The sequence below is a fragment of the Doryrhamphus excisus genome, linkage group LG12 (genome assembly GCF_037039965.1).
Source record: "Doryrhamphus excisus strain RoL-2023G ecotype Guam linkage group LG12, RoL_Dexc_Guam_v1.1, whole genome shotgun sequence".
In the NCBI taxonomy this organism is placed as follows: Eukaryota; Metazoa; Chordata; class Actinopteri; order Syngnathiformes; family Syngnathidae; genus Doryrhamphus; species Doryrhamphus excisus.
This window is the reverse complement of record NC_136368.1, coordinates 18,134,494-18,160,917: the sequence shown is the minus strand read 5'-3', so window position 1 is coordinate 18,160,917 and position 26,424 is coordinate 18,134,494. Positions and strand designations below refer to the sequence as shown.

Genomic DNA, 26,424 nt, shown 5'->3' with positions numbered 1-26,424 from the left:
CAGTCTGTCAACCATGTGAGGAGCCTGGCTGACCCTGGAAGAAACCACTCCTTTACACACAGAGGAGGGTGACCACTGACAAAGAATGTGGTGCAAGCAGAGAAATCTGAAAAGTGGGTCATTTATTCTAAGTTCCTCAAAGAAGTGCTATGGAAAATGTGTTTTTTTGAATAGCACGTTGCACATGAAACGGCATGAAACATTATCACCACAAGAGGGTGCTATAGATCAATGTGCTGATTCACACCAAAGTTTGTTCCTAGCATTTTATACTAAGATTTGCATATTAAGTACTACATTAATGTTCCTTATTAAATTATTTGGTTTTCCTTTTTAACTCGATCAGTAGAAAAATATTAGTAACATTTCGACAGTTCTACACCGCTATAAAATACAACCACGATGAGAAGCATACTGTTAATGTAATACTTAATATGTAGTTTTTTTTAAACAAACAAAATCAGTGTCAAATAACTGCTCATCCTCCATTAATAGATCAGAACTGAGATGTAGCATCAAACTAGCTTGTTTTACGTATGTGGCGTTCAGGGACCAAAGGGGCGGGGGCTTGTGCAATCCGCCGGCCCTCTGACGATGAGCCTCCCGGTACAGATGACCTCATGCTGGGAAGGAGGTGGAGCTCAGCGTCCGCTCAGTCTACCTTGGTCGTGGTGGTGCATCAAGTGGGACCTTGTGTATGGAGTTACACTCAAGTACCGAGGAAAAGTTGTTTTTAAGAGGGAACTCACTCCCATGACATTTATCAGGTAAGATTTCATGAAAATGTTTGTAATTCGTAATAGTTTGCTAGTTTGTTCGGGGGGGAAATGTAGGGACATGCCCGAGGAGTCGCTACATCCAGTGGGATTGACAGCGGCTTGGTGGACGATTTACTTACGAATTAATATTAAACATAACGTATTTTTACAAAATCAATCAAATTAACTGTTGGATTGGTAGCGTTATTGTGTTTAGCCCGCTATATAGGTGAACTTTACTTGAATGAAAACTTTTGATCAGGTAGCGATTCCTTGAACGCAACACGGCACTCGGGTCAAAGTGAAGCAAGCTAGCTTTAGCATGCTACCTAACCTAGCTTTATTAATGATATGTGCACGAATAAATAAATCATACTTACTTTACTGTCACTGAAGAGTTACAGTAATTCTTAGGCCATAATGAATCACATTAGTATTAAGTACCGTAATAATCACTAATTACGTTAATATACTCTCGTCAATGGCAACTACAGTGTGTTGCCAGATGGGAAAAGACACAATTTACCAAAAGCTTAAAGTTTCATTATTTTGAGGAAAATTATTGTACATATGCTTTTAACAGTTTTGAATAAATTAATAGCATAACTAGGGGAAAAAAGCTGCCTCTGGCAGAACGACGCCCCACCTGTTATTTAATAATTATCTATCAATGTCCTATGTTATATACTCTAAATCAGGGGTCACCAACCTTTTTGAAACTGAGAGCTACTTCACGGTTACTGAATCATACGAAGGGCTACCAGTTTGATACGCTCTTCTGAAATAACAAATTTGCTCAGTTTGCCTTTAGTTATACATTATTTATAATGATTAGTAATACTCACCTATGTAAAGACACTGATCATGTTAATGATTTCTAACAATGATTATCAAAAATGACAACAAGGTGGGAAACAGATATCAATATTCAACACTTTATCTCTATTAATCACAGTATTTGTTACATTTTCAGATGATCACTTACATCACTACATTTTAGCAAAAAATATCCCATTTGCACAAGCCACTGACATGCCCTGTTAACAAATCATGAACTATGTTGCAACATGTTTCAAAAAGTTAACAATTATGTAATGTTAAACAAAATCAACTTACATATTTTTAAATATGTAATACATTTTTTATTTCACATTTTGAACTAGTGGCCAAGTCTGTGTTATGTTTAACAAAATTATAACTTTTAAATGTCATGAACACACTTTTAAATTGAACACAATTCTTCAATATTTTAATTCAACTTTGCCATGGCACTACCATGTTGTCACTGACTACATCTGGTATCCGTCCTTGGTTAGTGGGAAGACTGGCATTGCATGCTGTTCACCAGTGTGTTGTAATCTGGTGTGTAACTTGACACTGCAACTGTGAGTGAGTCTCTCAGATGTGCATCAGTGAGGCGTGTTCTGTGTTTGTTTTTGATGAAGTTCATGTCAGAAAATGCTGATTCACAGAGATAGGTTGAGCCAAACAGGCTGGCAACCTTCATGGCTGCTGTGCATACTCCACTGTACTTCTCTGTGTCAACAAGGCGCCAAAAGTTTGGTGCAGCCTGGTAGGCTTTGAGATGGAGATCATTTTGCAATGTTATAATTTCAATCTCCACCTGTCCAGCATCCAAGTTGAACGTTGCACTTAACTGCTCAGCAAAGCATGCTGTGTCCCCATTCATGAAAGGGTTGGAAATGAAGAACACACATGGTTCAAGCTGATGAAGGTCACAAAACCTATTCTCAAACTCTTGCCCAAGTCTGTTTATTACTTCAATGTACTTTTCTGCCACTTTTTCAAATGTCTCAGATGCAGAAGCATTGTCTTTCAGCACTGACTGCACAGAGGGAAAGTGCAGAACTTTTTTTCTCTGTAAATCTGCAGAGAATGCATTCATTTTGGCTTTAAATGCATTTAAAGCACTTATCATATCGACAACAGTCTTACCTTTGCCTTGCAGCTGGCAGTTCAGGAGGTTTAGTTTCCCAGTAATGTCCACCAAAAATGCAAGGTCAAGTGTCCACTCTGTGTCCTCTAGCAGTGAGACATCTTCGCCTTTGGACTGCATGAACTCTTTGATTTCACGCAAAAGAGACAAAAAACGATGCAAAACTCGTCCTCTGCTGAGCCATCTGATTTCTGTGTGTAGCAGTAGGTCCCCATATTCTGCTGACATCTCCTCTAATAGTACCTTGAAAATCCTGTGCTGCTTTGCTTTGGAGCGGATGTTGTTTATGATTTTCACAACGAGAGTCATCACGTGCCCAAAGCCGATCACTTTCGCACACAACGCCTGCTGGTGAATGATGCAATGGTAATGCAGAAATTTGGGGAAGTCTGGGTCACGTTTACAGTGAGCGATGAAACCTGTCTGTCGGCCGACCATAGCAGGAGCCCCGTCTGTTGTCACCGCTACCAGCTTTTCCAATGGCACCTTTTTCTGCACGAAAAACTCCTTCACCGTGTTATAAATGTCAACTCCTCTCGTAGTTGTCTTTAAGGGCAGTAGTGTCAGGAGTTCTTCTTTTGTGGAGAAATCATTAAACACCATCCGGATAAAAACCAATAACTGCGCTGTACTGCTGCTGTCCACGGACTCATCGCACTGGAGGCTAAACCACTTGCACTTCGCCAGATCCTGCTCCAACTGATCGACCAAGTTACTGGACATAGCTGATACTCGTCTTGCCATCGTAGATGCCCCCAGTTGGACGTCGGAAAGAGTGGAGATTAGGTCGCTTCCATTTTTCTCGTCTTTAAATACAGTGTTAGCAATTAATAACATCGCTTCTTTGACAACTTCTCCATCTGTAAATGCCTTTTTTTTCTTGATCAGAAAATGTGTAGCTCTAAACGAGGCTTCGGTTGCTTTTTGTGAGTTTTTGGCCGGCCTCGTAAAAAAAGACTGTTGCTTACCCAGAGCGGTCTTTAGCTCACGGGCTTTTTCTGCCCGTAGGGCGCTTGCAGGTGGATATTTATCATGGTAGCTTTTGTGACACGTATTGAAATGTCTCTCCACATTGTGCCGTTTTGCTGTCGCCACGGTCGTCCCGCAAATCAGACACACGCAGGTTTCTTTTACAGTCGTAAAAAAGAACTCCTCTTCCCATTCACTGTGAAAGAGATACGTTTTCTTTCTTTTTTCTGCCATGTTTTTGGGGTACGAAAGTGCATACAGCGCCCGCTAGCTTACTCTCCACATCCCACAAGCTCTACTTTACTGCCCATAGGTAAATATTGTGCGCGTTAACCTTAAAGTATTTTTAAGATAGTATTTTTTAAATCTATATACATACAAGTGTGATTAAAAAAATAATAGCAACAGAACAAAATTAATTTTTAGACGCAGCTCTCTATGAGATGTGCTATTTTTGGAAACGGCCCGCGGGCGACTCATGTGGTCCTTGCGGGCGACCGGGTGCCCGCGGGCACCGTGTTGGTGACACCTGCTCTAAATGTTGAGACTTAATCGGTTCAGTGCCCCCCTCCTAGACTCACAGTCCATTGTGTTTCCATCAAGTTATGTACTTCCTACTGTGTTGTGTGTTGATTGGCTGTAAAGAGTCACGTGAGAAATGCTCAAGCTCAGTGCAGGATGTAACCTGTTTGTGTTTGCTGATAGCCATGTATCAAAGGGGTCAAATTATCGTACATTATGAGATTTTTTTTTTATTAAAGAGGGTGAAAATTAGATTGTCATATAAATAGGATAATTATTGTACATTTGGCAACAGTGTCCAATACACATTTAAAGAATCATTAGACTGGGCTGTAATGCCATTCTAATACTTCACTAACCACTAAAAAGTGGTCTTAGTTGAAATGTGTCCACAGCCTGATTCCCATGGTCCTGGGCCAGTTGGCTTCTGATAGCAGATGCTGGCAGCAGAGTGGCATTGTTATGACTGAGGAGGGAGGTTATTGGAGACGCTGACCTGACTGACGGCACATACTGAGCTCTTGAAGAGGATGTGAAAATGGTTCTCATAGAAAAAACTGATTTGACACAGTTTGGTTGCAGTGTTCCCCAAAGTTATGGTCGAGTCACAAAATGGGTCTCTCGGTTATTAGTAATCTTGCATTTAGACTTGCTACTTTAATAATGGGTGCTTCCAAAGGCGACACTGACCCATGTTTATGGGTGTAAAGTGATTGTGATTGTTTGGAATTTGAAGTTCTTGTGAGTGACAGCTGTTGCTGATTTATAGTGTTGAAAGCCCCTGAGACAGGCAGACAGATCATTTAGGACGGGGGTGCCTTCACCTTTTCAGCAAAGGTGCTATTTTGACCAAGTTCCAAAGATTTACCTTTGTCCTACTATAAACATGGAAAACATTCTGTATAGATACAGTATGTGTGTGTAGCACAATGTGCATACTAATAACTAACACAAAATATATAGTATTGTCTTTAAATGTACGTATATATAAAGTCATGTTTGTATTCATTCATTCATTCATTTTCTGCCGCTTATCCTCACGAGGGTCGCAGGGGGTGCTGGATCCTATCCCAGCTGTCTTCGGGCGAGAGGCGGGGTCCGCCCTGGACTGGTGGCCAGCCAAGCACAGGGTACATATAGACAAACAACCATTCACACTCACCTATGGACAATTTAGAGTGGCCAATTAACCTAGCATGTTTTTGGAATGTGGGAGGAAACCGTAGTACCCACACATGTACGAGGAGAACATGCAAACTCCACACAGAGATGGCCGAGGGTGGGATTGAACTCAGGTTTCCTAGCTGTGAGATCTGCACGCTAACCACTGGACCGCTGTGCAGCCCTATTTTTGTATTCTAATTGTTTTAATTATAAATATCAAAGGTCAACTGCAGATCATTGGCGTAAAGAGACAAGACAAAGGGGTTAGTTAGGAGACCCAAGTTCGATTCCATGCTCGGGCATGTCTGTGCATGTTCTCCTCCCACATTCCAAAAACATGCTAGGTTAATTGGGGACTCCAAATTGTCCATAGGTATGAATGTGAGTGTGAATGGTTGTTTGTCTATATGTGCCCTGTGATTGGCTGGCCACCAGTCTAGGGTGTACCCCACCTCTCGCCCGAAGACAGCTGGGATAGGCTCCGGCACACCCGTGACCCTCGTGAGGATAAGCAGTAGAAAATGAATGAATGAATGAATGAAAAACGTTGGTTGGGTTTCTCGTGACACCCCAGTGATGATGCTAAAATTCATGATTTGGAGACGTTCCCACCCATGTTTATGGAAGTTTATAAGAGGTGTGTCTCAATTCTTCAAAAAGAAATGTGTATGGGAACTGTAATGATTAGTCTTCTGTTTACAAGCTCTCATGTTTATTTTAGTTTTATTGCTACTTTCAGCTCATTTCCAGCAGCAACTTGTCTGCAGTAAAATGATGAACCTCCATAGAAATGTTAACCCTTTGCAAGGCACTCTTTTAAATACTTGCACATTGTAAACACAGGAAATTATTGTTGTAACATGCATGTCATGCACATTAATGATATAATAATATATACTCTTTATATTTAATTACAACTTCATAATTGTATTTGCAGGTTTGCTGGGTGAAATCCTATGGTTTGGGACGGAACGTAAAGTTCGCTCCCTCTGAGCTGAGCTCGAGCGTCTGACGACGTAGATGCAAACACAGTGCGGAGGAATGAAGCAGCACTATGTGAAATTGCATAGCCTGAACATGCGCATATTTGTGGCTGGAGGACAAAAAAAGCAACTGTAGAACAATACTCGGGAATGTTGGCCTGCATATGCAGATGCAGCAGGGATGCTTTCACTCGGTTTCACACTTCTTTAACTGCTCATAAAAACTTCTTAACCAGCAGTTTTAGGGGGTTATTTATAGGTGAGCGAATGTTTGAGATAAGTTATGACTGTGTCCAATTAGAGTAGATGATCTATCTATCTATCTATATATCTATCTATCTATCTATCTATATATCTATCTATCTATCTATCTATCTATCTATCTATCTATCTATCTATCTATCCATCTATCCATCTATCCATCTATCCATCTATCCATCTATCCATCTATCCATCTATCCATCTATCCATCTATCCATCTATCCATCTATCCATCTATCCATCTATCCATCTATCCATCTATCCATCTATCCATCTATCCATCTATCCATCTATCCATCTATCCATCTATCCATCTATCCATCTATCCATCTATCCATCTATCCATCTATCCATCTATCCATCTATCCATCAATCAGCCAGCCAGCCATCATCTTCCTTCCTTCCTTCCTTCCTTCCTTCCTTCCTTCCTTGCTTCCTTTCTTCCTTTCTTCCTTTCTTCCTTTCTTCCTTTCTTCCTTTCTTCCTTTCTTCCTTTCTTCCTTTCTTCCTTTCTTCCTTTCTTCCTTTCTTCCTTTCTTCCTTTCTTCCTTCCTTTCTTCCTTCCTTTCTTCCTTCCTTTCTTTGATCCATCCATCCCTCCTTCCTTTGATCCTTCCTTCCTTCCTTCCTTTGATCCATCCATGCTTCCTTCCTTCCATCCATCCATCCGTCCATCCAGGGGTATGCTGGAGCCTATCCCAGCTAACTTTGGGCGAGAGACAGGGTACACCCTGGACTGGTGGCCAGCCAATCACAGGGCACATATAGACAAACAACCATTCACACTCACATTCATACCTATGGACAATTTGGAGTCTCCAATTAACCTAGCATGCATGCACCTAACATGCTAAGGGAAAAAGTTGGCTGCACGGTGGACAAGTGGTTTGTACGCAGGTCTCACAGCTAGGAGACCCAAGTTCAATTCCACCCCGCCATGTTCTCCCTGTGCATTTGTAGGTTTTAATTAATTAATTGGCGACTCCAAATTGTCCATAGGTATGAATGAGAGTGTGAATGGTTGTTTGTCTATATGTGCCCTGTGATTGGCTGGCGACCAGTCCAGGGTGCACCCCGTCTCTCGCCCAAAGACAGCTGGGATAGGCTCCAGCACCCCCGGGGCACCCCTTGTCTGTCAGTATAGAACTGAATTCTAAATTCAGACCATTCATAGACAGATTAATCCATCCTTAATCCAAAAAAGTACCAATTTATAGATTATTTTGTTGTTTAATTGGGACCGTCAAATGTAGTTGTTAGTAAGACCATCTTATCCAACTTTTCCCACATTAGGCAAGTTTCCTCATGTAATGTTCATTTGACTGACATCTCCAAGCATGTGAACTTCTTTTTTCCTCCAAACTTACTGTAGCTTCTAAAGCCAACTTGTTAATATTTCACCCTTCATCAAATAGGAGGATTCCTGAGAGGCAAACACTGAGCTGGGTCCGGAAAACAGTTTCAATTTATTTTGACTCCCATGTTCATTAGCTCATAAATAGCTTGGCGAGCTCTTATTAGCCTGATAGTGAGAGACAATTACCGGGGATAGCAGCAGTTAATAACTTAAATTCCCACCAGGCTGACAATTTTAAGAGAGTTGGTGGTGTGATGTGAGTGATGTAGTTGTTGTGGGAAAGGTTTGTGAGAGTAATTGGACGGAAAAGGGAACTCAGTGGGTGGAAAAAACTGGCTTCTTACACTTGGAATCTGTCAAGCAATCTTCAAGTGCGTTATTGCCCGTGGCTGTCGTCGGTTGGATTTGATCTCTGTGCGACATAAAAGATGATTTTTTTTATTTGAAAGAACATGAGCACCATCTTGTCCTGTCTGACTGTTTCATTTCCAGGATTAGTCACTTTAAAGAGCCTGCGCCGTAACTGTAAATACCAAGAAAGGATTACGCTGTAAAACATACCTTGACACTTTGGAGGTTAACAGTCATGGGATGGAAATAAATTAGCTTCTATGCTGACGGGCATGAATTGACACATCAATCATGTTTGGACTAAAACTAATGGACTCATTTAATCTTACCCCTTCTTCATGTCATTTACTAATTATTCACAATACAGTTAATTGGTACAATCATACAGTTAATTGGTTGCAGACCAAGAATTCCTTATTCAGAAATGGAATATTTTCATAGTTAAAGCATAGAAAACCAATTTAAGACCTTCCAAATACGTTTTTTAACATGAAATAACACCCATATAGTCGACTTTCACCCAATTCAGTAGACATAATAGTAAATAAGCAATTGAAGACTCATGTATGTTGCTCTAAATGCGTTCCCTGGGGAGCAGAGTGAGTGGCGGACAATAAGTGACGTCAGGGGTTCAGTATGGCTGCAACTGTATCCCGTGTTTTTATAAGGCATTATTGTGCATTATTGTTAGATGCAACAAAAGCCTATTGTTCTGGCGATCAACTGTTTCACCGAGCATTATAGTAACATGACCGACACCTAGAGTGTAGAATCCTATGTCAATATCTTTGAATGTCTTTTGAATGCATTACATTTGTAATTTTTATGCTTGAAAATGCAGCGAGCATATCATGCACTTAAATAAGTTTGGGATTTGTCGGTTGGTGCCGTTTGATGAGCGTATTACATCATGATTGCAGATCTTCATTGCTCCCTACTGCTGCATGATCAAGTGCCTTCGTTTTCTTTGAGTTCTTAGAGAAAGTCTGAGATTTGAAGGAAATAGAGGATGGAGCAAGGAAGGATGTACTTGAGCCTCAACGGTAGACCGGTGACATAAAAGCGACTGCCCTTTGTTCTGTCACTTCCTCTCACACCGAAGTTGATAGTAACGTTTTGTTCACAATGGCCGGCATTTAGACGGAGATGTCCTTCATACTCGTACACTTCACTTCCTTCAGCATTACTTAACTACTTATTGTTTATTCGCTGCTGCAGCGCTCAAGCAGATCCGGTCTTTTTCCTGCTCACTGTGAATATCTCATGAAAAGACGACTGTACTTCCCACAGGCTTAGCCTGCTGGTAGTGGAGGGTGTAGCACCCAGTGTGACAACGCAGCGTGCAAGTTGACCTCGCCATGGCCCTTGGCGTGACCAAGCTGCATCCACACAGTGCTGGCAGACTTGGGTATAGAGCCTGTAATTACAGATAAAAGTGCTATTATTAATTCTCACAGTAGGATTTTTTTTTTTTTTTGCCAGCGAGCTAGCAGGTGGCTGCAGGGTTTTAATCGTGAATTTGCTTTTTTTGCAAGAAGTTTTCTCAAACCACTGAAGTGATAATTGCATTTTAAACATACTGTATGCCTTTTTCCTGCACTTATGCACTACAATTCCTGGAAACATTTAATCTGGCGAGTGCTGCAAAGAACCCATCATCACATTTGATAAGCTACAGTTGTGTGTTTCACAACCGGGCACAAGAAAAAATTCAGATGGTGGTGTTAAAAACCTGGATGAGGTCACCCTATTGGGGAAACTACCATGTTGCTATAAATACAGGGCAAAGTTCATTCATTCATTTTCTACCGCTTATCCTCACAAGGGTCGCAGAGGTGCTGGAGCCTATCCCAGCTGTCTTCGGGCGAGAGGCGGGGTACACCCTGGACTGGTGGTCAGCCAATCACAGGGCACATATAGACAAACAACCATTCACACTCACATTCATACCTATGGACAATTTGGAGTCACCAATTAACCTAGCATGTTTTGGGAATGTGGGAGGAGAACATGCACAGACATGCCCGAGAGTGGAATCGAACTCGGGTCTCCTAACTAACCACTCTTCCTCAACTTCAGTTTTTCTGTAATCTATTTGACTTGTCTCTTTACATCAGGGATCTCCAGTTGACATTTGATATTTATAATTAAAACAATTATAATACAAAAATAGGGCTGCACGGCGGTCCAGTGGACCTCACGCAGATCCCCCGAGTTCAATCCCACCCTCCGCCATCTCTTTCCAAAAACATGCTAGGTTAATTGGCGACTCCAAATTGTCCATAGGTATGAATGTGAGTGTGAATGGTTGTTTGTCTATATGTGCCCTGTGATTGGCTGGCAACCAGTCCGGGGTGTATCCTGCCTCTCGCCCGAAGACAGCTGGGATAGGCTCCAGCACCCCTGCGACCCTCATGAGGAAAAGCGGTAGAAAATGAATGAATGAATGAATGAATATCAATTTGGGCGGCACGGTGGTCGAGTGGTTAGCGCGCAGACCTCACAGCTAGGAGGACCAGGGTTCGATTCCACCCTCGGCCATCTCTGTGTGGAGTTTGCATGTTCTCCTCGTGCATGTGTGGGTTTTCTCCGGGTACTCCGGTTTCCTCCCGCATTCCAAAAACATGCTAGGTTAATTGGCGACTCCAAATTGTTCATAGGTATGAATGTGAGTGTGAATGGTTGTTTGTCTATATGTGCATTGTGATTTGCTGGCCACCAGTTCACGGTATACCCCGCCTCTCGCCCGAAGACAGCTGGGATAGGATCCAGCACCCCCGCGACCCTTGTGAGGATAAGCGGCAGAAAATGAATGAATGAATAAATACAAACATGACTTTATATATACATTTAAAGATAATACTATATATTTTGTGTTAGTTATTAGTATGTACATTGTGCTACACATACATACTGTATGTATGCAGTACAGTATGTATGCAAAAATCCCATGCATGCACGGGGAGAATATGCAAACTCCACACAGAGATGGCCGAGAGTGGAATTGAACCCTGGTCTCCTAACTGTGTCATGTGTAATTAGTCAGTTACAACTGGCATAATGTGAATGCACACTGTGGAAAATTGCAGTTTTGTGGCGAAGTCAATCCAGACTTTTGCATGTTCACACGACAAAACAGGTTCCAACCCATGAAGCACCTACAGCTCTTCCCCTGCACCTGGGACAAACAATCCTATATATAGCAGGGTGTGCTGATAACTGTTGTAAAGGCAACATGGCCCCATAAACCACATGTCACGGCAGCATTGTGCAGGTGGCGTTTCTTTTCTTCTTCCCAATCTGTGTGGATTTGAACTCGGGAGTGACAAGCGTGACTTGATATCACACACATGGTGATAACCTGAGGCGCCTTTTAACCGCTCTGGTTTCCTGTTACTCCAGAAAACAGCTGCATTTGACTCAGACCGCAGTTTGTGAACTTATTCTTTTTATGGGTTGATGGATGGAGCTCAAATGTCAACTATTATTTCCTTCATTTCATTTTATGTGCCATCATACGTAGTATAGCAAAATACATAAATATGAATATGAAGGGTCTTTTCATGCAGTGTGCATGCAATAATCCTTCAAAGTCGGTTTGTTATGCACTGTTGCAGTTTGAAGAGGCCCCCTCTTGATGTCTGTCGTATTGCATTCCACGCAGCCCAGGACTCCTCTTTTAGTTGTAGCCGCATTATGCATACATCTTAGTCATATTTAGTGTTGATTGTGTAGCTTTTTTTGTGTTCACACGTACTAGTAGTTGTGCAATCCATCAATCATTTACACAGCTAACCTGTTTGTTGTTGGTTACAGTGGAAAGTAGCCCATAGCAACGGTGACAACTTGTATACATTCAGCTACGGTATAGAGAAAATAATTCTTGTCATGTTTACAAATGACGGCGGATGAGTGGTTAGCGTGCAGACCTCACAGCTAGGAGACCAGGGTTCAATTCCACCCTTGGAGTTTGCATGTTCTCTGGGTTCCGGTTTCCTCCCACATTCCAAAAACATGCTAGGTTAATTGGCGACTCCAAATTGTCCATACGTATGAATGTGAGTGTGAATGGTTGTTTGTCTATATGTGCCCTGTGATTGGCTGGCCACCAGTCCAGGGTGTACCCCGCCTCTCGTACCAAAGACAGCTGGGATAGGCTCCAGCACCCCTGCGACCTTCATGAGGAAAAGCGGTAGAAAATGATTGAATGTTTACAAATGACGGCGGATGAGTAGTTAGCGCGCAGACCTCACAGCTAGGAGACCAGGGTTCAATTCCATCCTCTGAGTTTGCATGTTCTCCCCGTGCATGCGTGGGTTTTCTCCCACATTCCATGCTAGGTTAATTAGCGACTCCAAATTGTCCATAGGTATGAATGTGAGTGTGAATGGTTGTTTGTCTATATGTGCCCTGTGACTGGCTGGCCACCAGTCCAGGGTGTACTGTCTTTGGCCTCTCGCCCAAAGACAGCTGGGATAGGCTCCAGCACCCCCGCGACCCTCGTGAGGAAAAGCGGTAGAAAATGAATGAATGTTTACAAATAATAACACGTCCACACACTCAAAAATGGCAGCCATTTTTTGGACTTTTTACTTGGATTATTGCAGTCTAACATGTTGTGCAAATTATGTTTGTTTATAAGATGTGAAAAATAATTTTATTTCGGGAATAAGTGTCAAAAAAAGCAAATTGCACGTTTTATAAAAACGTCCACTGAATTTAGACAGGTAGACCAGACAAAGCAGACCACTTTCCAAATCAACAAGGCCAGAATGAGATGGACTGAGAGGTTCTCCCACAGCAACCGTAAGCCCGGCTTCAGTGGTTGAGAATGCATGGACTTTTGTGTTTTGTTTGTAAAAAGTAAGGCCTTATTTGGATGGAGCTGTTCTTTTCTTTTCACTGGAACGACTCCTCAGCTTTTATTAAATATCAGGGTACACTAGGCCGGCTTAGGTTGGTGGGTTTTTCGGTTATGTTTGTTTAAGCATGTGTTTACAGTTATCCAATTCAATGAGACTATCACTCACTTAGATAAACAAGCACATCCAAGCTGGACCTTGAGTTCGTATTATGCCCCTCATTTGAACAGCCAGAGAAAGCGATCACAGAATGTCCAAGTTCAGCCACATAGCGTCAATTACTTGTGGAATTTGGGGTATTTTGATGTTTTACTCCTCAGCAAGATAATGGAACGTGCTTTTTTTTTTTTTGTATACGTGTTGGAGCATTCTTTCCATGTACTCTTGCACCGGTGACCTGCAGAATTAGGAATGCTGTGGGAAAACTACCAGGCCGTTGCAACCTAAACAGTATCAAATGCCACTATGAGTTGTTTTAAGTGTTACATTTTTGAAAGCAAAATGTAAACATTTTGACTGTTGGTTAAAATGTCCAGTGCATAAATACAGGGGAATCTGTGAGGTTGAACACAATATATTCTGGAATATTCTAGGGCCAGTCTGTAACTATCGGAAAACCTTGATAAGATCTTAACTCTCATGAAAGAATTAAGCATTACCCAATGCCACCACTCACTCTTTGATGATGAAAGCATAGTATTTAGGGTTGTGGAGCAGGGAGACTGGCTCAAGGCGAGTCAACATTTAGAAAAATGATGTATTCACCATTAAAGATGAAGTGAGATAATAGTGGATGTTTGTGCCTGGGTGGTGAGTCTTGTAACTCATTCAATCCCGGACATTTTTTTAAAAGCCGTCCCTCTCTGTATCGGCCATTTTTGATGATTTTGACAGATTTTTCAAAGTACACAGAATTTTGTGTTCTCAACAACACTAAGCAGAAAAAAAGCTGTTTGTGAAAAAATACATTTCAAGCATAACTTTCACTTGGTCACAAATTTAGCTGTATATATTTAGCCAAAATAACAAAAAAAAAAACAATGATGCCACAACATAAACACACCAAAAAAGAACTAGTTACAATTTTCACATTTGTAGCTGAATGGTGTGTGTGCAAGCGTACGTGTGTTCACACATTTTGCGTTAAAATTTCCCTTCAATGAGTAACCTCTTTTGCGCTACACGGCGAGATGCCTTTTCACTTCCTGGTTGCTGCGGAGCATGTATGTATTTCAATGACAAAAGATGGATGCCGATTTCTCGCATGCCACTTTGTGTCAGTGTTTTTGCTTAAAACTTCACCAAACATGATCTCGTCTATTGTGGAGTTGCATCATCACCTCTTTGTGTTATTTGTGCAAAAAAAATGTTTTGGGAGCGGGCGGTGGGGTTGAAAAAGGACAGTGAATTGGCATTATGTTTTGGGTTCAATTCTGTTGTTATTGGTGTTGCCGTATTGACGCTTTAGCGGTATTGTACTGAACAGCCAGGACAGAGTAGCTCCTTTGTTTGCTACGCTGTTGCTAAGTTCCATTTGCAACTTATTGTTTAGTAGTTGTATATTTTCCCTCTTTGTCGTCACTGTTCTGTCATCCTAACTGTTGTGGCATCACAAAAAGCCAAAGAAAAAGGAAAATACATCTTTGACATGTTCACCGAGTCAATATGGAGATATATGGAGGTTTTGTGCAATTTTGACTTTTACAGGAAATGTGGATCTAAGTAAAAAACTGAATGACTTTGACTTTTTCCTGTTCTTTTCTATCTTGTATCTTTCTTAGCTTCAAGGTGTCTGCAGAGGGGATTCTAGACAACTCACCATGTTCAGGGCAGTGCTAAAAAAGAACAGAGATGGAGGCAAGGCCAGCAGGAAGGAGTCAGGTAGGAAAAAGAAAGCCAAGGTTCAAGGAGGCTTGGACACCAAACCTCATCACTTTAGATCATCTGTACTGCCTGTGAAGGAAAGGACTTTCATACTTGACCTTTTGAGTAAATAATCTCAATGTGACTTTACGATGAGTTTGGTGAACCAATATGAGCCCAGAAGATCTTTATAAGGAAGAAAAGTAGAAAGGTATTTAGCTTCTTTAGTTCCTCTTTATCTGTATATTAGATCTTAACCGTCTATTACTTCAATTTTGTGACATCTTTACTACCTTTTTTATTATTTAACAGCCTTACTCCTGTTTTTTTCCTACTTGAAAACATGCCAATGTGACTAAATATGAGTCACTATTGTTGACTCTACCTTTGCTTGTACAGTAACAATTTCTGCTTAGACCGCATCTCATGTCCAGGCTTGCATCATCAACCCAGGACAGGTTTTTACCGTCTGGTTCAGAAACGACACAGCAGGTCTTCCAATTGAGCTGTGCGAGTGCAGTAGCGAGTTGTATTACTCGCCAACAATCAACACAACGCTTGATTTAGTATTGCATGTCGTGTCTAATTGCCTCCCCAACACGTTTATACACAAGGAAGACCAAAGTTTTATGGCTCCTTTTATGCAACCTCATTCTTCCAGTTGGACACCATCCGTCATGCCCTGCCGACCCTGACTCCGTTTCTCATGCTGGGACAATAAAGCGGGGGGGACACTCCTCTTTGTTGTTTAGGGCTCTCAAGACAGATGAGAGGTCACCTCTTAGAGACGCTCTGCCCCTTTAGCGGCTCTGTATGAGGGTAAAAATCTCGACTGCTGCTATTTTTAGTCTTAGGGCGTTCATTTTTTTAATGGGACGAGTCAGTGTCACGCGTGTCACATCCTGTAAAAATGCTACTTTATCTGTACTATAAGTGCAATAAACCGGAGTTATCGCAAAGGCGTGTTTGGCCACTGAAGTGATTGCGATTAATATTTTTTATGACTTAACCCTTAGATGCATGAGTGACTGGACCCTACACTCTTCCATAAGTGGGTCAAAAATCACCCATACTAGAATCAATTTTGCCATTTTGGTTAGGAATAATGATTTGTATGATATTTAGTATTATATTTAGGAGTTGATAAGAATCAAAGGTTCCTATTGAATTTCATAGAAAATGCATGCTTGTCATTTTTGACCCACTTATGGAAGGTTGGTGTAGTAACACAGAAACAAAAAAATTCTTAAAATGTATAAAAAGTAAGTTAAAAATGTGAATGGCATGATATCAAAAACATGTTTTTTTTTAGGAATACCTGGAATATGAAATTATAAAAAATGTAATTACAAAGATATTTCAAGAAAACAACCTGACCGGGTCATTTTTGACCCACTTATGGAAGGTTGGGGTAGTAACACAAAAAAAATAATCTTAAAATGTAAGTTAAAAATGTGAATGGCATGATATCAAAAACATGTTTTTTGAGGAATACCTGAAATATGAAATGATAAAAAAATTTCATTACAAAGATATTTTAAGAAAACAACCTGACCGGGTCATTTTTGACCCACTTATGGAAGGTTGGGGTAGTAACACAAAAACAAAAAATTCTTAAAATGCATAAAAGGTAAGTTAAAAATGTGAATGGCATGATATCAAAAACATGTTTTTTGAGGAATACCTGAAATATGAAATGATAAAAAAATTTCATTACAAAGATATTTTAAGAAAACAACCTGACCGGGTCATTTTTGACCCACTTATGGAAGGTTGGGGTAGTAACACAAAAACAAAAAATTCTTAAAATGCATAAAAGGTAAGTTAAAAATGTGAATGGCATGATATCAAAAACATGTTTTTTTTAGGAATACCTGGAATATGAAATGATAAAAAAAAATTTCATTACAAAGATATTTCAAGAAAACAACCTGACCGGGTCATTTTTGACCCACTTATGCATCTAAGGGTTAAATGTAATAACATAAATCTCCATAGTAGGTCAGATGCATTAATCATGAATAAATTTTTTTTTTGGCTGTCTCTAATGTCCTTGAAAAGAAGACAAAGGCTGTGTTGGTGCTTGTAATCTGGTACTATGGTTTGGACCAATGAATCTTTTCCCCCAAAATGACATTGAAATGAGTGGAAAGAAAGAATAACAGCAATATATATCAGTAAATATGGCTCCTGACATGGTGGCTATGGACTGGAGGCAACTTAAAAGCAGTCAAGGAAACTTGGTTCCCATGCCAGTTACCGCTGCAGTCATTAGCTTTCCTTTGGGATCTCCACATTGCCAATACCACAAAAACACAGCTCTCCATCTTGCACTGCCCATGGATCCTTCATCTCTTCCCTATCCTTCCTCCTGGATTGACCGTTATAGTCCCGTCTGAGTGCTTTTTCAGGGTGTGCCGTGACAGAAGTGAGACACTAGTTTGGTGTGGATACTGATTTTTATGGCAGCATTTAGCCATTATTCTCCTTTTGAGTAATGTCACTTGATCAAGTCTTTTTTTAACATTCCACGCTATTAAAGAAGTAATACAAGTATTATCTGTGCTGATATCAGATTGCTATCACCGTCTGACGATAGTCAAGGCTGCAATATCGGAATCGGATTGGAAGTGAAAAAGTCGTATCGGGACAACTCTTACTAAAATCGCTTATTTAAGTGTTTAAGTACAGTTGCCTCTGTTTAGTGTTAATCCCCAGAAGGCGCATTGCCATGTAGTCCTTGAGGGGCTATTGAGTTTCAGCTGTTTCTCCCCCTGACACACACACACACACACACACACACATACAGTTGTCGTGTCTCCTCTCAGTTTGTTTGGCAGACAGTAGCCACGTTTACATGGACCCAAATATTCCAATTCCATTCGGATTATTTGCTCAAACGAACAGAATCTAACCTTTGTATACACCTCATTCCGAAAGAAAAGTGCCTATCCGAATGAATATATAATCGGATTCACAGCGGGGGAATATTCCTTTCCCCAATCCGATTGAGGTATCTTGTATCCGCTCAATCGGAAAGTTGTCAGAGTGCGTTCTTCGTCTTTTGTGTTTTTCTTCGTCTGTTGTTTATTGGCGGTTGGCAAGCAGCTTTCGTGTGCATTAGCGCCATCTGTGGAACGATACGCCATTCACAAGTCCAGTTTTATTAAAAAAATAAAATACGTATCTATATAAAACATATCCCGAGCTGAATTATAAAATATTAGCAAGATCTGTTTTTAATGTCTAACCTTTTATATCTGACTGCTGTGCCCCGCCCCGCTTTTACTCATGTTTTAACTGTACTCATGTTTTTACTGTATTAACCAATGAATGTTGTATTTTGGTGTGTCTTTTATTCTGTTTACTTGTTTTATTCAACTTCATTCTTTTGTAAAGTGTCTTTGAGTATCTTGAAAAGCGCTATACAAATAAAATGTATTATTATTATTTAATTTGATCTTTTCCTGTTCCCGGGTGCGTTCTTTCAGCGAATGCTCAGAAATGATGTAACACGCAGCTGGAGACGGTCTTCAGTTTTAAAAATGGAGGCGAGCAATCAGCACGGGACTGCTAAGGAAAGTTTTTTTTTTTAATTCAAACTAATTTCAAGACTGGACGAACGAAAAACTCACAATACGGAGTTATTCCAACTAGTGAAAAAAAACTCGAGGAAGTCGGTATCACGTGATGTTGATGTTTACGTTTTACTGCCCCATTGACTATTCTGGTTGATTATAGCAACGCATGTAGACAAGAGATTGGAATATTCCTTTCCATGTATACGATTGTTTTCGGAAAGGTAATTCGGAAAGATTTTTATTCTATTATCTAGACTTGCACCTGACTCATGAGAGGCAGCAGCACATAGAAATTGTTAAGGCTCGACCCTACGCTTCCTTGCTATGGTTTTAGATCTCCACCGGTTTACTTTTGCACATCATCACATTAGTCAACACCCCTAATAGACAATTAAAGTATCATTTCTGATGACACTATAAATCCCACTACTAGGGTGGTTTCTCTGTTCTGAAATGCATAGCAAATTGCAGCCTGGGCCCATGTTGCTTTCATCATCCTCAAGGTCTTCAACAGCAGGGGGGTGACTTTTCTTTTCAGACATAAAATAAAATAATGAGGGCCGACTGAAGAGAAGCAGACCGAGACAAGAATGTGAAATTAGCTTTGCTGCATTTTACAGACTTTTTATGTCTAATAATGTCACTTTTAATGGGGCAGCAGCTGATTTGGAACAGCCTCATCCAGATTTCCAAAAGAAGGTGAAAGATGAAGGGAATATTTAGAATGTGGATAAGATGAGGCGTAAACCTCGAGTGTGTGTGTGTGTGAAAAAGAGTGAGGGGGGTCCATTAAGCCCAGCATAGTGTTGCCTCAGCTGTGCCTGCAACTGGTGCTTGTGCTGTCTCAACAGCATTGTGAGTTTCTCGGCTTGTTTTGACATGAAACAGTGACTTGTTGCAAAGACTCCAACACCACTAATGTGGTTACAAAGCAGAAACTTCATTTGGTGACAGTTTTGTTTGCGGGGCACTCACATACATCTGAGAGCATGACAGGAACTGCAATGTCCTGCAAAGGAATTCACGGTGGTCTGTTTGCTGATCAGACCCATTTTTAAAGCTATGTTTAAATTTGATGTTATAGTCACGCTCTAAAAGTCGTTGTGTGGAACAGATTGTTGATTAATCACGTCTTGATGCAATTAAGTTAAAACGGAGTGCACTAATTGGCTGCAAACAGAAGAGGCACTGTTGTTTCAACTGGAGAAGTAATTTACAATTAAAAGTAATTTACAATCAGTCATGGAGATGTATTAAAATGCGTATGCATGTGCTGTATTCAGCGCTCAGACTACTCCTCGGCAAAGGTACTTGCTTATGCAGCCGCTTCTGTATATGACATTGTATGACTTGAAAAAGAAACATGGCTCAAACAAAGTCTGCCCAGTGGTTCAAGTGCGGGACTGCCCTCGTAAGGCCTGGTGTTTCTCCACAAACAGCTGGGTGGTAACCTCTCCTCAAGCCATATCTACCACAGCCTTTTTAAGAAACACTCCCTCCTTGTCCTGTGGTTTTTGAAAAGGACTTTCTAAAAACTCCCTCGCAGTGATCTTCATGGTGGCTGGAAGTTTTCTTTTATTAACAAACCAGCATGGCTTTTCCCATGTGGAACAAAATGGAGTATTTTCTTTTATATACTATAGTTGTGCCTGAAGAATTATTTAATCTCTTCATGTTGCACTTTCCATGAAGCCAGGGGTCGGCAAATTACAGTCCGGGGACCACATGCAGCCCACCACTCATTTGAATCCGGCCCGCCAGTTGCTTTCTAAGTATTTCAATTTTTAACATACAAACTGGCAACTTGACTTCCAATTCGGATGTCTTATTTAGTTAAAAAAAAAAACAAAAAAACTTAAAATGAAATTTTAATTATTAAAAGTAAAATACAATTTTAATAATTAAATTAAATTAAAATTAGTTTGATATTTAAAGTGCTCCTGAAAAAAGGGACATGAGAAACATACAGCTGAGAGTATAACACTTTTACAGATAAAATTAGACAAATAATTAATCATTAAAAAATTTAAAGTAAAATACAATTTTAATAATTAAATTAAATTCAAATGTAATTTTAATAATTTGATGTAGTCTGATGTTTAAAGTGCTCCTGAAAAAAGGGACATGAGAAACATACAGCTGAGAGTATAACACTTTTACATATAAAATTAGACAAATAATTAATAATTTAAAATTCAAAGTAAAATACAATTTTAATAATTAAATTAAATTAAAATTTAATTTTAATCATTTGATGTAGTCTGATGTTTAAAGTGCTCTTGAAAAAAGGGACATGAGAAACATACAGCTGAGAGTATCACAGTAACACTTTTACAGATAAAATTAGACAAATAATTAATAATTAAAAAATTTAAAATAAAATACAATTTTAATAATTAAATTAAATTAAAATGTAATTTTAATAATTTGCTGTAGTTTGATGTTTTACAGCTGAGAGTATAACACTTTCACAGATAAAATTAGACAAATAATTCAAGGAAAATTATAACCATAAAATAGTGTTTGTGTGTGTTAAATATATGTTCTGCCCCCCCTGACAATTTTGTTAACTCAATGCGGCCCACGAGTCAAAATATTTGCCCACCCCTGCATTAAGCACTAATCAGAACTTAAGGCATAAACTGTTCATAGCGCTATTTTAACGCCAAGACAGACACACAAGTGCAAGGCATTCAGCCAAGCACAAGACATCTTCACTACAGATGACATATGGTTTGTTATATTCAGAGGACAGATGTTGTCATCGTGGTGCCACACATGTTCAGGAGAGAGCTTATGAAGGAAATCATTCAGCTGTAAACCTCCAGGTTTAATCATTTTCTGACAAACTCAATCCGCATTGCTCTGGAAATTCCTTATAATGGAGTTTTATTGACTTAAGTGTTAAATCGCCTTCTTCCAAATTAGACTAAAACATGTGAAATGGCTCTTGGGCTCATGTTTGCTATTTTGGCTCCCGGTCATGTTTGTCCAGATTTTCATCTCCAGACAGTTAAGGTAGGATTTAAAAAACGGTGCAGAAAAGAATGTAATGGATTTACAAAGGGGACCATTGAGTGCACACCGACCTACACGGCTACCAAAGCGATGTGTAGCCAGCAGGCAACGATTTAGCAGGGCGTAGCTCAAACCACATCTTTCGGTTACACACACACATCCATATACAAACACACATACATGCACACGCCCACAAACCTCAGGTATATCCACATTAGACACGCCCTGTCTCTCTCGTTCTCAAATACAAATAAGAGCTCTTGGGAAAGGTTACGAGAAACATTTGGCCTGGACTACATTTCTTTTCACGTATAAAATACATTTATTTGTAAGCAACAGTTTACTATATTGACCCAGATTTAAGATGATACAATTTTTCAGACTTTTTTATTGGGAAAAATCATTGTTTTATATTCAAATCGATGTGGTATTAAAGTGGATTCTGGTTGTCCCCAGATTTCTATGTATTTTGAAGCAATTGTTCCCCAAAAAACTGATTTTTAGATATTATTAATATTTAATATCGTCTTTAATATTAGCCAACACAGATATCAGAATGAATCATACACACTTGCATTATTTATTTTGTAGTAGGAAAGGCTTTATCAAGATAATAATAATCAGCAGTATGAGGTAAAATTGACCCATTTATGTCTTTAAGCGTGGCACGGCGGTGGAGTGGTTAGCGCGCAGACCTCACAGCTAGGAGACCAGGGTTCAATTCTACCCTCAGCCATCTCTGTGTGGAGTTTGCATGTTTTCTCCGGGTACTCCGGTTTCCTCCCACATTCCAAAAACATGCTAGGTTAATTAGCGACTCCAAATTGTCCATAGGTATGAATGTGAGTGTGAATGGTTGTTTGTCTATATGTGCCCTGTGATTGGCTGGCGACCAGTCCAGGGTGTACCCCGCCTCTCACCAAAAGACAGCTGGAATAGGCTCCAGCACCCGCCGCGACCCTCGTGAGGAAAAGTGGTAGAAAATGAATGAATGAATGTCTTTAAGCATCTGAAGTATAGTTTTATCCGCCATTTAGTGGCAGCTAGACATCATATAACGAGGTTCCAGGTGCTCAATTAAGGTTTTAACTCTGACTTTACTCATCGCCGACAGGGACTGGGCCTCTTTAGTTCAATTTATAGTTACAGTCAATAACTTGTTAATGACGTTCCGGTTCTGTGCCACCACGGGAAACTTGTGCATGACAAGTTTTACCCTCAGCTGTAATCTCTTTTTCTAGCTTTAACCAGAAATAGACACGGAATCATGACTCCGATGTGATCATGTGGGCTCTATCCAGTCTGGTAACCGACTGCTTGGATCAGAGTGAAATATCTGAAATTTTAGATACGGGACGATATAATCTGATACTTTTTTTTAACACCCCTATTAAATAAAATGAAAAGTGAATCAATGATGTCAGGGTAAAGCTGTTGCCATCATAAAATGTTGTGAGCTGTGAAATATGACTGTTTGATATCCAACATTGGGCGACATATTTTAAGTTCCACTTATAAAAATAGTCAAAATAGCACTGCTTTTATGATAAATATAAGTGTCAGTTTTATTACTATAAGGGTTTTAAATATGGACTTGAGGGATAGTGCACTCTTCTGTTTTTAAATCTAGTACTTCTCCTCTTGCCGGCTATTTTACTACCATGATTTAGTAGGAAAAAAAAAACTGTTCATGATTTACAGAGGCCCACTGTGTACCAGGTGCGTTTTCAATACCCAAACTCGGCTCTTTCACTCAGCGTTGCATTCCCTGTGATGACCCCATGACCTGGTAGTGAGAGCATGGCAAAGGACAAGAAGCCAAACCAATACAAGGGTCTCATTTGAAGAAGGGGGTTATGTCATCTACACCACAGCAAACCACCAGTCAAATTCCCTATACCCCATTTTGCACCTTTAACCCTCGTCCGTCTGGTCATATGGAACGTTTTCTTACATCAAAGAGAACCTTGGCCCCCGGTTTTATCAGTTTGCATATATGTGCTTTGAAAGGGCGATAGAGGCTGTCATGGAAGCTCCCTAGCTTGGGAAGGCCACTGGGTCACAAGCTTTTCTTATTACACCATGACATGTTTTGGTAGACACGTTCCTTCTGTCTGATCTTTGCTCATTTTTTTAGTGCATATAACTTAATAATGAGGTTATTCTTAAGGATAGTATTTTTCTTTCTTTTGGCATTGATCTTCTAAAACACACACCAGTGCTTTTAGAGCGTCTGTGGGGACGTCTTTTTGATTGTCTCTTGGGAGGCCCTTTCTCCACTTTCTATCATACTTACTGCAGTCTTGTCTATTTTGTGTATAGAGCCTTTTTTGTGCGTGTGTCTGCAGATGAATGTCTTGCTATGCATGGCTCAGGAGGATTGGAGGCAGGTTGAACTAATGACCTGCAGTTCCTTTTGTGCACAGCCTCAAAGGAACACAAGTGTCTACTGCAGTTTGAGTAGAGTGCCTTCCCTTTTTAATGTTTACATTTGCTGCATTGTCAATTTTGTTTAACAAGATGAAAGCGTTTTTTTCAACAAGAAATGCCCGAGAAATCTCGATTTAAGATGATAATTAAGTATCAATATGTCTTTGTAGATTCTCAGTCCACCAAGTCATGGTAATCCACAACTGTTGAATCAAGGCAAGCGGACTCGTATTTCGCATTTTAATCCAAAAGGCTTCTTAAGGTCATTACACCTGACCCAGCCTGAGGATACAAACGGGAGGCAGAATGCGGCGGTCCCTTGCATGGCTGGTTTTTCTGAGAAACTAGGAGGATTTTCTTCAAAAATAACATTGAATTTCAAACCCACCAACACCCTCAGGAAAAAGCTGGTCCAACCCAAAGACAAAATAAGAAAGAAGACAGAAGATGAAGAAGCAAACTTAGCAGTACAGTGTAGTGAGCGGTGCAATGACTTGTACATTGGAGAGACCAATCAACCCATATACGAGTATGGAAAAATAAGTAGTATGGATTTCAACTCTTTCATTCAAATTTTGCTCCTAAAGTAAGTCCATATAAAATGCATAAATTGCATAAACTACATTTTGTATTTAGAAGCACCTGGTCAGGGTAGGGTAGATTCTTCAGGCCCATTGTCAGCAGAAGTACCTTTTGAGGACAACGATGTCCAAATTCCCGTTATGTCAAAATAGAAAGGCCCTTTCTAAACAGAGGAGGGGTTTGGGTCATTACCGATCGTTTTTTTGCAGCAATGTCCTGACATCCCTCCCCCAAAGATTGTCTTCCAGTGACCACTAAGGACTTGTTTTGCCACCATACGAATAATGTATTCACCAGTCACCCCCGTCAACAATCGCAATACAGTTTAACGCACTTAAATGTCGAACTGAAGAAGCCTGTTGCCCTGATTTCATGAATCAAGTATCAATAATGCAATAATGATTTGACAAATTTTAATTCGCCTCTTATTACTTTTCAGAATAATGCAACAATGTAGAGTTAGCTTGCTCTGTTCCTTGTTTGGTTATAGGGTTTTTTTTTGCTGTTGGGGACGACAGCTTTATTGACACATCCATTGAAGGTTTGAACCGGCTGTTGTCCAGCGGGTTAATGGCGTTCTCATGACCTCACCTGGCCCCAAGAAGGAGCTCTGCCTAATGATCTGTGCTAATAGTAACCAAAAGCTGCTCTTAAAACAAAAATCCATGGCAACGCTGAGTAATTATGTGGAGAAATATTCTATACCGTTCACGATTGAGCCAATGTTCCGATTGCTGTTGCAATTGTTGATTCCAAAGTAAGGCGTTTGGAATGGTATATGTGTATGTTTCTGTCAGTATTTACGCCTGTATGTGTTTTAATGTAATTGTGTATAGCATTGTCAAAATAAACTAATTACATTACATTTACTGTCGCAAACTTAGGCGACATTTTTTTCATTTTCTAATGTAACTATGCCACGCCAACGTACTCTGACCCCAGACCATCGGAAACAGGTGTTTCACGAAGTTTCACGAACTCCTGGTGTGATCGTCCCAGTCCAAAGAAGGAACTTTGGACAAGACACCCATCATGTTGTTTTCAATGTGTGTCAACATGACGTGCTCTCTTTGGAATGGGGCCGTCTCTCGTGCCATTCCAGTATGGTTATCTTGCATTGCTGCTGGGGAAGTGACTTCTAATCAGTCTTGGTGATGGAGTAAACCATGTACGCTTCATGCTTGGTCTGACATTTCGGATGCCTCCAGAGACAGACTGGACCTCACACCAACCAAACTTGCTGATATTTGTGTAACACCAATAAGTCTTGAGAATGTGTGTTACCTGAAATTATAGTCATTGTGTTATTATCCCTCGTTTATAGTGTAAGCACGTCACACTCAGTAATGTCTTTGGGAATCAGTTCTCATATCAACTTGAATGCTATGCCATCATCTATCTTCCTCTACAAGTCCGTTTATTCCCATGCACATTTATACTGCTCTTTTCTGGGGAGATATGGGAACCTTTCTCCCCCTTCTACTCCCCTTCTCCTCCTCATATGCCTTCTCTCAGTGACGCACACACATCCCCTTCCTCCCCTGGGGCCAGCAGGGAAGGCATTCCTGAGCACAGGCCACTGGAGAGCAGTGGAACAGAGCCGCTGAGTCTTATTGTTTTGATCTGAAACTGGCTGTCATGCGTGTCATTCCTAAAGTACAGTGTCAAACATTAACTTTCTATGAAGAAGCAAATGTTTCTACATTTATCAGAAGCGTGAATCTAAGATTCGTTTTTTTTTATAACTTTCACAACAGCTTAAAGTC

At 40.3% G+C, this 26,424-nt stretch overlaps 2 protein-coding genes across 3 annotated transcripts in view; one reads left to right on the top strand and one right to left on the bottom strand.

Moving 5' to 3' along the window:
- Positions 1 to 617: 617 nt before the first annotated feature.
- The window catches only part of LOC131135789 (protein TANC1), a 96,542-nt gene continuing 70,735 nt past the window's right edge, over positions 618 to 26,424 (top strand). For both annotated transcript variants that reach the window (XM_058082078.2, XM_058082079.2), the window contains exons 1-2: positions 618 to 767; positions 14,966 to 15,065. In XM_058082078.2, the coding sequence (XP_057938061.2) occupies positions 15,005 to 15,065 (61 nt within the window). In that variant the 5' untranslated portion in view covers positions 618 to 767; positions 14,966 to 15,004. The remainder of the gene's footprint in view (positions 768 to 14,965; positions 15,066 to 26,424) is intronic.
- Positions 2,071 to 3,459, bottom strand: LOC144901564 (general transcription factor II-I repeat domain-containing protein 2A-like). Its single transcript, XM_078795418.1, has 2 exons — positions 2,715 to 3,459; positions 2,071 to 2,645 (listed from the first exon to the last, which is right to left on the bottom strand). The coding sequence occupies exons 1-2, from the start codon at positions 3,457 to 3,459 to the stop codon at positions 2,071 to 2,073; spliced, it is 1,320 nt and encodes a 439-aa protein (XP_078651544.1).